Source organism: Channa argus, chromosome 18 (genome assembly GCF_033026475.1).
Source record: "Channa argus isolate prfri chromosome 18, Channa argus male v1.0, whole genome shotgun sequence".
NCBI classification, from domain to species: Eukaryota; Metazoa; Chordata; class Actinopteri; order Anabantiformes; family Channidae; genus Channa; species Channa argus.
In genome coordinates this window covers 10,687,964-10,702,513 of record NC_090214.1, presented here as the reverse complement: position 1 = coordinate 10,702,513, position 14,550 = coordinate 10,687,964, and the positions used below count along the sequence as shown (strand labels likewise).

The 14,550-nt window shown below is 39.7% G+C and overlaps 1 protein-coding gene across 1 annotated transcript in view; it reads left to right on the top strand.

The window, feature by feature from the left end:
- The window catches only part of bmpr1bb (bone morphogenetic protein receptor, type IBb), a 44,254-nt gene that overhangs the window by 18,739 nt on the left and 10,965 nt on the right, over nucleotides 1–14,550 (top strand). Inside the window, exon 3 of the mRNA XM_067485172.1 lies at nucleotides 11,305–11,623. Within this exon, the coding sequence (XP_067341273.1) occupies nucleotides 11,551–11,623 (73 nt within the window). The 5' untranslated portion in view covers nucleotides 11,305–11,550. The remainder of the gene's footprint in view (nucleotides 1–11,304; nucleotides 11,624–14,550) is intronic.

Sequence of the window (14,550 nt, the reverse complement as noted above, 5' to 3'; positions counted from 1 at the left end):
TAGTCATTTTGCAGGTGCTTTTGTTCAAAGCAACCTAAGTAAGTAGTACAGGGCAGCTGTACCTCAGTAGGTCAGTTGTCCACAGACAACAGGGTGATTGGGTCGACTTCAGGTTCCTCCTGGCTATGTGTCAAAGTAACCTTGGACAAGACACTGAACCCTAAGTTGATCCCTATGGGTCAGGTGAGCACATTGCAGCCAAAGTCATCGGTGTGAATGTGTTTGTGAAAGGGTTAATGAGAAGCAACACTGTTGAGGGCTTTGGATAAAAGCGCTATATAAATATACATCTACCATTTACCATATAGCACACTATGGGTAACTAAGGGTTCAGTGTTTGTAGAGAGGAGGAACACAGAATCAAACCCCGGACCCTGTGGTTCACGAACAACTTTTCCACCAACTGAGCTACAGCTGCCCCCGTAGATACTTTTCTAAAGCCGTTACAATAGAAGTGAAAGAGCAAAAAATGTTTGTCCCTAATTTTCTCTGTTGACACACAGTGGAAAGAAAGTAACATCCAAACATCCAGTATCCTAACTACTTAATCTGTTCAAGGTCTCAGGGGGCTGGAGCCTATCCCAGCATTCACTGTAATTTAGAGTCACCAATTAATCCAACATGCAAGAAAGTAATTAAAAGGGGGATTATTAACGGAAAAGGATGCAACTCTGGGTGAAATGATTTAGGAGGTGAATCTTTGTCTTTATGCATTTTTGCACTGAAGGTGGACTATTGACACCCATCACTGACACAAGAAGCATCTCATGGAGCTTAGACCCACCAAGCTGAAAACAAAGAATTAGCATTGACAAGGGCAAACTTTTGTGGCTAAATGGTATGTTTCCAGGAAGACATTTAGAAACATCAGTTTTCTAAATAATAGAATTTTTTAAAGTTTATCTTTATTTTAGAAGCATCAGCTTTAGTTCTTGTACATATTCTCATTGCACGCATTTTGTGCAATGCCGCCTGTGACTCTGGCACAGGAGGTAGAGCAGTTGCCAAACCAATCCCAGGGTTGTTGGTTCAATCCCTGGCTCTTCCAGTCACATATTGAAGTGTCATTGAGCAAAGCACTGAACCCAAACTTGCATAGTTGTTTCTGGTGAGTGTAGGCCAGCTGCAATAGCAGCCCCCCTATCGGAGTGCAAATAGGTGATTGAAAGCAGTGTAAAGCACTTTGGGCACCAATACGTACAAAAGCCCTATATAAGTGCAGACCATTTACTTTTGTTATTTAGGATCAAATCATTATTCACCTTGAAAAAAGTGACCTTAAAATCGTGGATTGGTTTAAAAAAAAACTGAGATTCACACATTACACAAGTTAATTGTTGTGTGTTCTGTCTGTCCAGAAAACAATCAGCTTATTTAATTTACTGAATTAGGAGTTATGTCTTTAACTAATTGGCATGTGAATGGGGAAATTGTGATAATGTTATTTTCTCTTTCTCTTCAGCTGCTGCCTGAACCTCAGTAAGAACCTCTTCTTCGTTTTACTTGACATTGATCTTTATCATCATGTGCAGGTTTTTGTTTGTGTGTTTTTTGGATTTACGGTTTGGCTGCAATAGATAATAATACATCTTATAATATGAACAAGCAGTTGTTTTTTTTTCTCTTATGCTGTTGACGAAACACAATCTTTCTGAAATACTAACTAATCTGTACCAAGTTCAGTTTTGCTATTAAAATGTTACTAGTGACCACACAGTAAGAAAACTGGGGTGTATGTTTTGTCACTGTTGGCTTCACACGAGTCACAACACACACAATAAAGCTTTCAGCACTGCAGCCAAGTAAGGGGTGTGGGTGCACATGGAAAATATGCACAGAAGATTCCCTCCCTCCAGCTCTTACCATACACTCCCTCTAAATCACACTCCAACAACGTAGAGCAGGTAGTTTGAGCAGAGGTGTTGGCCCAGGCCCTCATATTAATTCCCTCTGAATTTTAAAGCAATAAAACTAAATTTATCCAAATACCATTAATCACAATTGCTAAGAGTGTCTGTTTTAAATGAACACATTCTTTCTGGGGGCATCTACGTGCAGTAATTTGTCTTTTTAAATGCAACCTGTCCATGAGGTGCATAAAAAGTAGCTGTTCCAAATGTTGGGTTGAATCCATTTCCTTAAGCGTTACTACAGACAGGGAGCATATATAAAGATTCCAGTGTGCAAAAGACTGTGATGAATAATCTACAGGCTTTTTATTTCTTCAGATATGCTGTTGGTACATGGAGCCCATTTGCACTGATTGTTTCTAGTACAGTTTGTCTGTACATTCAAAGACACTTGCTTTTAATGGGAGTGAGGGTGAGCTAAAACTTCCTGGTTGTGCACTGAAACAGGAATAAATTATGATATTTAATCCCCAAATACTGTCTCTGAGTACTGTTTGCATTGAAGCATAATTGAAGCATTGGTAAAATAAATAACTGACTTTATATCTAATCTCAATCTGGTTGTTCACAATCTGTCAGGACAGAAACCATTCGTTTCCACCTGTGCAGGGATCATTGCGTCTTTACATTTTCTGGTTCTTTCTTGCTCTATCGATGACAAAGTTGAAAGATTCATTATTTAGGTTAACGATTTTGAGGGAAAAACCGAAAAGGATTGGCTAAGTCAGTAACGCAATTATTGTTGTCAACCTTTTATCTTCATTTTACAAAAGCATTGTGTTGAGCCCTTGTGTTCTAGAAATTACAATGATCAGTTTTCTTTTCCAGCAAAAAATATGCCACTATAATTCACATAAGTCTAAACATTTTGTGAAATTTTAACCAATTAACTTCTTTGAAACTAGGAATTAAAGTAGACCATTTTGAAGGTGACTACACCCTCATTAATTTCTTAGTATGTCCCAGCAACCTCAGACTCACACTTTCCAGTTTACATCATTTTGGACAGTTTTGATACAAACCATGTCGTCCAGCTGTTCTATTCATTAAACACTTCCTGGAGCTTTGATACGACATTCCTGCACGAGCTCATTGCGCACACACAATTAGTGCTTGTTAAAGAGCATGTGATATAGTAAATACACCACCATTCCCATTACTACAGCCTCCTCTGAACCTTAGAGGAAGCAAGTGCTCTGGGTGACTTACTTCAAGCTATATAGACACCAAACAAGTCACTCATATGTAATGTTTTCTCCTCTGTTCTAAAATTCTGCCATCTTTCAACCATAAACTCCTGTATTGTCCCTACTTATTTTCTCCCTTTCTCCCACAGAAATTGACACATGTACATTCAGTTATTTTATTCTTCTTTTTATTAATTCCTTTGACCCTGTTGCTTTCCTGTCACTTCCTCTCTGGTGTTTTGTTTTTTTTAGCTTTTCAGTAGCTAGCAGGACTAATTGGAGCAAGAGGCAGGGGGAGTCAACCTGTGGCCATCAGTCTTGTTAGGGGCACGGCTGCAGCTCGCACCAGGTGATTGTCCTTGTTTATGCAGTTTGAACAGTGGAAGGAGGGCATGAACTTTTGACACACTCTGCCGGCCTTCAGTTATTGTGGTTATTGTCAAGGTTCTTTTTGTAACACCAGTAACTGCTATAAGTCAAATCATCTCTCTCTATGTATAGGGAAATTTGATACCACCTCTACACAAATGCTGTCTACCTGCCATTTAATCCCCTTGTGATGCTTCCGATCAATCTAGAAATTAGGTTTTAAGGTATAACTTGATTCTGATCTGCATGGTAGGACCTTGCCCCACATTTCATTTCCTCTGATGCATTTACTGAAATAGGTATCATAGGATCATACGATTGCAGTTCCACTTATCTGACTTCTGCATCTGTCTCTCCCTTTTTCTGTGTGTGTATGTGTGTTTGTGCGGGTGTGTGGTAAGGCACCAGATTGTCAATGATGTGTGAGTGTGAGTGTGTCCACTGTAGACAGACATGTTGCAGTTTAATACAACCAGGCAGGTGTGAAGGTCACAGCTAGTTTGTGGGCCAGCGTCTTGACCCCTGCTGTCTGCTTAGTCTGACCGTCAGAGAAACCCGTTAATTAGACCCTTTGGTTTTCAGCCCAGCAGACACTCGGTAACAATCCCTTCATTAAATGCTCCTGGTTGACTTAGCAGGAAGAGCCTTGGTTTCCCAATTCCTGCTACACAAAGTCTATGTCCAGGAAAATCCCCTCTAACACTTGCTTTGATTTAAGAGCACTTGTTGCTTCTTTGCATTAGTAAGAAATGCGTGATCCTTATTTAGCAAAATAATCTAATTGACAAAGCTGCTATGGGTAGTTGGAAAGTGATAAATTGTCTAAATTATGTTGTTGACTTTCTTCTCTTTAAACCCTTTGCCACTAAGAACTTTGATTGGTTGTGTCATTGTGTCTCAGAACCATCATCGTGTCACGGTGTTTTGGTGAACTTTGGTAACTTTTTTAGGCTAATTTAACTCTTAACTAGGCTGAAACTCTTTTTCCGCCAATGTTATGTCAAATGTGTAAAATATTGCTTACATACTTTTTTCTCCTAATGTTTTAGTTGCCTTTCCCAACAGGTCAGAATGATTAATTATAGTTTACACACTGCTGCCCAGTGTTATTTCAACAAAATGTTGCCTTTGGTTGGTACATGTCTGCAGTGTGAGCATGTACTATTAGAGTATGTACGATGCCAGAGCAGAGTCATCAAGTGGCCTGAAAATGGATGGGAACAGAGTTGTGAGGGAATTAACTGAAGTACAGTTCACTGGCAGCCAGGCCTGCTGACAAAAACAAGGAGGCTTACTCAGAGATTCAGCAAGGCCTGGCCCAGTGACCTTCAGTGGTAGAGAGACTGAGAGAGAGACTGGGAGAGGCAGAGGGGGGGAAGGATTTTATTCTGCTGCTCTTGGCCAGTCCGCGATGTTACCTCGGCCATGGAAAATCACAGAACACTTTCTTAACAGCACCTTCTGAGCCAGACAGACACTTATTTACATGGAATCCATCTGTAAGGTTGTGTGGCTGTTTTGTAACCACTGGGCCCATGGGTGAAATCTGAGCAACAGGTGTGTTTCAGGTGCAGTCACCAGTTGGTCCACAAAAAGGGCCTTGTGCATTGTTGTAATCGCAGCCTTTCGGTTAGCTTCAGTGTTAGTAGTCAAATATAAAGAGATTACAACATTTATGCTCCACCGAGTTATTTGATAAGGTACTTAGGAAGAAGCTACATCAATAGGTAAAAAGAAAAGTAGTTAGAAATCTGATCGGGTATTTTTAAGCTTACCAGAAATTTTAGCTTTTACTTTTTCATTAACAGCTGTACAGTATTTGTTCAACACAAGACTCAGTACAATAATAAATGTGTTTAGCTTTATATTCTGAGCTTGTAACAACAGAATAGGATAGTGGAAAAAATGTACCAAAATTTTCTGTAACACGAACATATTGAATTACAAATGTACATAATGTACTACTGATCATTAAAGCAATTGTTTTACAATTACAGTTTATAGTTTAAATGGTGTTCAGTGTGACACAGCGTTATCTATTTAAGTTATTTGTAAGGCTTTGAGTCCATCTGGCCTCCTTCTCATAAATAGCCATACTGTGGTTGGAGACAGTTTTTGAGTATTAGACAGCCTCACAGTAATTAAATTAGCAAACCAAACCAATAGGTTATGACTATTGCTATTGGGTTTATGGGCTTTGTAAAGGTGGGTTTCACTAGCCACCACCAGGTCCACATTCTCCCCTTAGTCCTCTTTTAAATAATCCTAATGTAAGAGCTCAGTGTTTGCTTCGCTTCATTGTTTACAGCTGTAGTGATACACACTTGGCCTGCATCACAGCCTATGATTTAGTGACTGTCATCGTATAGTCTACATGCAATAAAGCTGATGTGCAAGATATGCATTGCGCCTTTAGTCACCTGAAGTCACCATTGACAAAGGCAGCCATTGAAGGTGGATTAGTGTGAAATGAGACGTTTATCAAAAGGTTGTGAGCAGTGTTGCTTAGTAAAAGTCATCAAATTAATTTACCATCATATAGAATGCAAAAAAACAACAACGACGCATTTTTGACACTTTTGAATTGCAGTTTTTAATTAAATTTTGTACACTAAACACTACTTGTGCAATTACATTTATTATAAGTAAGATTGTATTCATCCCACATGCAGTTACTGGGGTTGTGATCTTGTACATAAAGTACAACTGTAGAATATTACTGATTTACATGCCATCTCTTGTTTACTTTAGTTAGGAAGAAACTTTACTGGCTGGGAGGCAGTGATGAGTGAAATGTATCACAGAAGTCTTCACATTTATGACGAGATACAGACAATCACTGCACAGGAACTGTCAGGTTGCCACAAAGTTGAATTATCATCTGCACACTTTATGCACGTTTGAATGCTGCATACATTGAATTCTCAGTTTGCCTGCATTGCTTTCCTCAGTAAGACAGAGGACAGATCCTGAATTTAGAAGTAAAGCATGAGATAATCTAATAGAAGCACTTTATTTCCACTTTGAAAGTTAAGACCAGGAGTTCAAAGTGTTTGATTGAAGGGCAATCGTGACGTAAGTCTCCAAAACTGAGCAAGTTTGCAGGGTGAAATCGTACTGCCTGACTAAATGATTTTTTTGGCAGAGAAAAACAATTCAACAGAAGTGATTATGTTTCAGTGGTTTTCAATATCTCACTACGTTGTCACATCATGAAAGAAAAAGACAGTGAGACAGATGGAGTGAGAGAATGAGACAGCGTGACAGACAGAGGGAGGGAGAGGAGGGAGACTCTTGCTGTGACAGCCTTTTCACTCCTTATGAATGATGTTTTTCTTCGCCCTCAGCATTCTTTGGGACTTCAAAGCATCAATCTCACTAAAGTGATTTGGCCCTACTATTGTGTGAATCTTGAATATTCATCAGGGTCTTTCTTTTCCTTAACGGCTGCTGGGAAACTGCCGATATAAAATAGGTTTCTGATATATATAACACTGATTTAGATTGTTAAATGAGGTCCTTGTGTGAAAATGTATGACTACTGTAGATGTAGATGATTAAATACTATGTGTTTTGTAATTAAATTAAATTTATTGTATAATCCATTTTGTTTCCATGAAAAAAAAAATAGTCACATCATAGCATAAACAATTTGCTTGTTTTCAGATAAAGACAATTTAATTTGCAAAGACAACCAAACAAACAATACATAGACGTCACCTCGGGGCTTGAGAGAAATTGAAGGCAACAACTTTCTGCTATCTCATTAGATAAAACGATCATTTCTTTAATTATACAAATTGATAATGACAGTAATCTCATAAAGTCGCAGCGCTATTGAAGATATCAGTGCTTCTTATAAATCACTGAAGAGATTAAGCAGATATTTGTCTTGTTGGATGATGAAGACGGTGTCACGCTTTCTCGGTTCTTGCACCCTGATTGGCCCATTTGGGCCAGACAGCTGCACTGCCGCACTAATAAACTGCTTTTCAGGATTCTGTGACAGCAATGTTAACACTGAGCCGCTGAAAATCCTCCTAATTTCACAGAGCTGCAGGTCAGTTTGGCCGCGGCTGAAACATCGCTCATGATACGCATTCCATTTCTGCCCACGGTAATCTCATCATCTGTGTTCTGCCACGGCTTTGTGTTTCACAGTCTATAGCAGTGACTTTTCAGTCATTCTTCTCATTTCTCTTGCAGTGTGATGAAAGGTGTATGTATTTATTTAAAGTCTGCTTCTGAAATAAAAACGTGGCTCATTTTCACGGCGTATTGTACCGCTATTGCTAGTATTAACGTAAGGTCTCTATTTCCTAGGAAAATGTTTGCCTTATGAAATGGAGACAGATTATTACAAAAAGCCTAGCTGCATCAATTGATCTCTGGCTACTTGCAGGAGTAATGTTGGGGATACAGAGTCTGCAAAACAAATCCAGACAATATTACTGTTCCCCACACATGCCAAGCAGTTAAAGCTAGAAGGGAAGCACCCACAATCCGGGAACTCTGTAGCATTGTTTTAGTTCAACCTTCTCTGCACTGGAAGGAGGACTTCACAGTCCTCTAGGTGCATTTTTAGCTAAATTAAATTTAAGAAACGTTGAGTCCTACTTTTGGGTTTTGTTGGTACAGCCTCTGGTTTGATCTTTTTTAATTTACCTAATATTGTCAAGTCAGAAAGGAGCTGTGTGTAAATGGTCAGAGAACGGACAGGGTGTGGTCAAAAAACCTGGCTGCCATGTTTCAAGATGGTGCTTCATTAACTCTAATAAAACATGGACTGAAAACATTTGTCAGTCTCTTCCCCGCAGGCTCCCCACATTTTTGGCCCATGTAGAGAATTCTTATTTAAGACTTTTTGTAGCTGAGCCAGATGACTTCCTGCTCACTTCAAATGAACAGCATGAAAACTGTGTCATTTCATTTTTATTATCTGGGATTCTTAGGATACAAAGAGTGTTTGTGCCAGGGAGAAAAAATGAATTCAGTGTGATACAGCAGTTTATGTGGTAATTATTGTACATAGGAAAGTCTTTTTGGACCAGTGGGAGTCCAGAGTGTGTCTTGCAGTTCTGACACAGTGCCAATGGGTGAAATCGCTCTACAGCTTAGCGCTGTTCCTGGGGGCTCTGCCTAAACAAGTTGGATTGTAGACCTATGGCAGATTTACAGACTCTTGTCTTTCACATTGCAAAGAATCATTTCCTCTTCATCTGTCATAATCTCACACATTTGGTTCTACATGTTTTGCAAAGTTTGAAGTTTTTTGGCATTAGAGTAAAACATTAAATAAATCAAAACTGATCAAAATCAAAGCAGCAGAGTTTGAGATATCCTGTCTTTTTGTCTCTAGTACAGTCCAAGCTTTAAGATTTCAGGCTCAGAAGAGTTAACCTATACCATACTTCTAGTTTTTCATGGTATAAGCACTGAAGTAAACCTCATGATGAGAAAACTAAACTCTGAAGTATAAAACTGATGGAGTGTCCCTTTAATGCAGATTTGGTTTTGTGTGCGGGTGCTTGCATGTCTAATGTGACTGTCTTTCATTCCAGTGGCAACAAACATAGTGGTTTTACCGAATGATCAGAGTGCTGACAGAATGATTTCTCCGGCAGTATTAATCATCCTGTAACTATGTGTGCGATGACAGATGGGTTCTGCAGTTTAAATTCTAACTAAGAGAGGGAGGAGACGAAACAGGAACCACAGTGAAGAGTTAATTTCCCGGAAAGCAAGCTTTCCAACCAGTGTGCCCCACTTTCGACCCCTTTATGTGGTGGAGTGACCCCCCACCAGAGCTGCTCTCTCCCCTGGACTCACCATCCTTTTGGGCTGAGTAGGCTGTCTGAGAATACAGGGAGGCTCCACGCCAGGCGTTTGATGGAGCGCACAAGGGTGTGTGAGGTGCACTGACCCATTCACATTGCTCCCCATGCACTCGTGCTCCAGAATAGGCTGACTTATCACATGTAATACACAGCACTGCACAAATCAGGTGTGACAGGGAAAGGGCTAGTGGAGCACTAGAGGGGAGAAGTGGCTTCTGGGATCTGCTGTTCCCACCCAGTCAGACTTTAAGAGGCCACAGGTGTGGGGTGGAGAAGCCCATTTGCCTGTTGTTATTTTGTCCTCCTCCATCACTGCTTCAACATGACTGGGACATTTTGGTTTTTTTGCTTTTCTTTTCTTCCTTTCAACCATTTGGAATGGATAAACCATCTGTTTCTTCAAGAAAACAGTTTCTTTCTCTTAAAAGGATCTTACACATGTGATTGAGGAAATTTGACAAATGTCTGAGATGTTTACGATTTTTTAGATCGTGTCATGGATGTGATGTAACCTGACTAATAACTTAGTTGATCCTCTTAACTTGTAACCCACATAAAGCTTTCACCAGTGGAATGTGTCCCTATTGTTATAATTTTTTTCTGTGGTATTGCATGTTTGCATGTGGGTCCTTGTATGTTGGATTTGTGTGAATTTGCTAAGTTGTACCGATGCCTTGAGGTGTGAGCTCTAATCACCTCTAATCACCTCTAATCACCTAACGTGTAATGACCTGATCCCTGTTGTAGCTCTACAAGTGTTTGTGTTTCCAGCCTTTTTACACAGGCTCACATGAGGAACTGAATGTGATTTAATGTATACATCTATGTCAATTTTTAACACCAGACACTTGGGTTCAGATTAATGCCCAGTCTTTGTTTTTCAGCACCCGTGTCCAGAGCTGCAATTTTATATATAATACATCATTTTTCAGAGATGTTAATTACGTCTTTCTGTGTTCATTTTTGTGGATTGTGTCTCTTTTTTTTTGGACAGTCAGGCAGACAAGAAGTTTTTTACTTTTTGTTGTTTTGTCAGACTTAGAGATAGATTTAGACTCTTACATTTTTTTTCCACCATCACATTTTCTGTTTGTTTTCCTTGTACAGAAAATACAATAAAAGTTTTTATAGTAATAAGAAAAAAAATCTACCCTGCAAAAACAGGTGACATGCAGAGAGTAACTGGTAACATCTGGTAGACCAATAACCTTATAATATGCTGTAAATTTAATGGGTCAAAATATTGTCTAAATGTAGTGTAAACATGTTTGCATTTACTGTAAGAGGAGCAAAATATGCTGTACACCACGCTGAACATGCTGAAGCCACTAAACCCAAATTTTGTTTATTGTGCCTGCTCTAAATCCAAAGCAGTGTCAGACACATGGATGGATGCATTGATCCACTTATACTAACCACAAACACAACTTGTGCTCTTGGTTCTCGGTTCCATGCATCAAACAATACTGAGCCCCGATTTGCTCGGCCTTACAGAATATGATTCCAGATGTTTTTTGCCAAAGTACTGTACATGTAGATGTCGTCTGTAAGCTTTTACTCATTAGCTTTAACTGTAGTTTGTATGTCTTTATCCTGGTATGTTGTGGGCTTGTTTGCCTTTGGCAATATAGTTCATGATGCCTTTACTGCTGCCTTTTGTCACCTCATTCAGGCCCCTTTTACTTGCATGGCCTTAGTTCACCCTCTGACCCTTTTTGATCTGCTCTCGTTACTATGTATAAGTGATGTGAAAATCTGTAGTGTGTGTGTGTGTGTGTGTGTGTGTGAGAGAGAGAGAGAGAGAGGGAAAGAGAGAGAGGGAAAGAGAGAGAGACAGAGCGAGAGAGGCCATGTGTGGATTCAGATACACTCAGCTGTTCCCTCTGTTGAACTGGTCATAGAAAGGGCTGGACAAATAGCACAGTGAGAAAGCAACTAAGTAACACCCTCCTCCCCCTCTTTTCTCCCCCTCTTCTCTCTCTCTCTGTCTGTCTCTCCCAGGCTGTCAGAGTGGTGTAGTGCTGGAGGCTGTGGGGTGGCTGTGTGCTGTGGGAAGTTCCTGGGAGTGCAGAGAGGCAAAGTGGCAGCCACTCGCACAGAGAGACACTTATACAGAAAGAAGGCCAAAGCAATTTCACAGAGAGATATAACACATCTCCCATCTCCACCTCTTTGCACGGCGGTGTCCGTTGGGGCAGCACCCCAGAGATTTGGAGGAGGTGGGCAACTTGGGTTGGTGCTGGCGTGATGGTGGTGGTGTGGGCCTGGCATGCTGTTCTCCTGGTGACTGGACTGGCATCACGCATCTGTGGTTCTGATGGTGAGTACTGTGCTGGACAATAGCTCCTATTTCTGTGTGTTGTGATGATTCCACCATCTCTTGTATTTATATGAGCTTGAGGCCTTTAGTTTCCTGTGCAATGCCTATTTAAAAATATAAAAGAGCAAGGACCATATATAAAATTAGTTTTTTATATGTTAATAAGTACATTTGTGCTTGGGGTTGGTACACTAGTAAATGCATTTACAAGTTGAAAGCATGTTTTCACAGGACTCGTCTAAGGTGGCAGGTTAATAATGCTAACTTAGAGGTTATTTGTGTATTTGTTTGTCCTGTGGTATTTATAATGAGAAAAAAATATTATGATCCCCACAGGGGCTACTATGGGGTGTGTATAAATCTGCCCCATCCTATCCATCCCAAACCCCTCCGCCCCCCTCTTCATGTTCTGAATTGTTTGAAGATGGACAGCCAGTTGTCTTTTACGATGAATGCCAAAAGTGTCACAGTGCCCCTGTAGGGTTATGACAGGCCGGGAGGGTCGACAGGCTCCAAGCTCCAAGTGTCAAGAAGATGACACTTGTGCATTTGTTCTGGTCAAAGGCATTAAAGAGAGCTATCTAGTGTTAATAGTGTTACCGTAACAATAGTTTGGATTTCAGGTTGAATTTCCTGTTTTTACTACACACATATTAAACACTAATTACATTATTGCTTCAAATTAGTTTTTTAATATTTGTTGAACTCAGTTTGGCGTGAAGCTGTAAAACCATCATCTGGGTCTACACACACACAAACACTCACACACAAACACAGCTGTGACTGATCTTCCATTTAATGATATATAGTGTATCCATTTTTTTGTTATTTGGTAATGCTGAAGACTGTGTTTGTATATGTCCTGAATGACGATTTCGTTATGGTAAAATGTAAAACTTCTCATACTGTAGCTGTATATTTATCTACAAAAGTTCTTTAAAACGCTTTAAAGTTCAACAGTAGGAAGAAAAAGCAAATAGCATGAATATGAAAAAATAAATATATTAATATAATAAACCTCACATTGAGGCACAAAGTGATTTTGATTTTGATTTTTGAATCCTGCTTTACAGAAATGCTTTATTGAAACTGTGCCAGAAATTAAGACCAGCTGTAAAATCCCACACTGACTGAGTGGTTCAGAGCTGGCTGTAACTTTCACAGTTGGTCACGAAATACCTCAGCTGCTAAAGAAATGTTTCCTCAGAGAATTTCCTCTACCCTTATCTATGCAGACTGAGCTAGGTGTTTAATTTCCCATCCTATATTAGTCCAGTGAGTTTGAGGGTGAGTAGCCACACAGGTATAAAGGATGTGGGAGTGAAATTCAAACAGAATCACTGATTCTCTAAACAGGAGGCATAGATACTGATTGCTCCTGTCAGTACAGACAACTAGTAGGTGAAATAAAGCTGTGAGCCTTTTGGAAGGATTTCAAACTAAAGCTCTTTCTGCAGTGCTATACTTCTTCAGTTCTTCAGTCCTGTCAACTTTCTTTTACTAATACTTCAGCCACCAGTTGTTTTTTACCGTTTCCTCTGTGATCTGATCTTTTTAAGGTTGACCAAATGAGTAAAACATGTGGGAGGTTGCCCATAAATCAAAGTGGCAAAGTCAATTTGCCACCTGTTTCTATATGCTGGTGAGATTCACTGAGAATGGATGAGCTTTTGCCTTAGTCTCCCAGTTGCAGTGCAGTGTAAATACATAAAATCCAGTGTGGTTAAATTACAATAATACCTTTTATAAGGGTAATGTGTAAGTCACATTTGTTTCTGCTCTACTTATTTAACCCGCTTTGTTTCATGTTAGTAACAAAACACTACAGAGTGACCATGAAAACCCAATATATGTTTGCCAAAGCTGCTGATGTGTAACTGCTGCTGACTGTTACTAGCCAAAGGTAACACTCAGCCACCACGACACATCCCTTATAACACTGATATCCACTTCAGATGAATAAAAACTGCTATTATTTATGGAGGTAAGATATAGTGTGTTGACCCACTGTTACAAGCTTTAAAAAAATAGTCCTGTTCAATCAGTTAATCGAAAACAGAAGGATATGGATTCAATGCCATATTTTACACAACTAAAACCTTTCTTTGGTCTCCTGAAAAGTCAAGTTTAATCAACAGAACTCTCTGAGGAGCTGTTTTCCGAGTACAGTGTGTGTTGTTTTCATTTGCAGCAATCTTCAAATACCTGAAAATGTCAGCATGTCTCTGTAGGAACATTCAGTGGGGGTATTAGTTTTGTTTTAACAACAGTCTTTTCTTTTGTGAAGCTCTACTTCAGTTACATTAGTGATGGTGTTAAAGGATTTTATGAGGCCTGGTAAAAACTGATGATTGCAGAACCTTGACCTTGGAGTAACTGAAAAGGTAAAACAGATACGTTTGGATGTTCTGTAAAACTGTACCTCTAATATAAAAATGTAGAGAATCATAATTCAATGTAGGAAGGTTTATTTATTAATAAGCCACTCGGTGTTTCAGTCTATTTGGCTGCTAGTAGTCACAATACAGTGAAAGAAGATCAAATTGATCCCAAGGTATATGAAAACTATCTAACTTTATGATCAAAACATTTCAATTTTTCAAAGATAAACAGAAAATGTTCTGTAGCTTTGGAAAGCATCTGTGTGGAACTGGGTGCTAGAATAAGGTCAGTGCCAGCAGCACTAAGGAGCAGCAGTTGGTCCTCAGCAGCACCAAGTTCCTCCAGCCTTCTGTGCACTGCTTCCTGTCAGGATGTGGATATGGTTCCCCCACACAGAATTTGATCCCTGGGCAGATGTGCTGCTCCAGCAGTCAGGCATGGAAGCTGTGTGTGTGTTTGTATGTGTGTGTGTGTGTGTGTGTGTGCACCACATGAGTAAATTGTGAGAACTCACTACATGCATTGTTGGAAATCCATGATTGTTT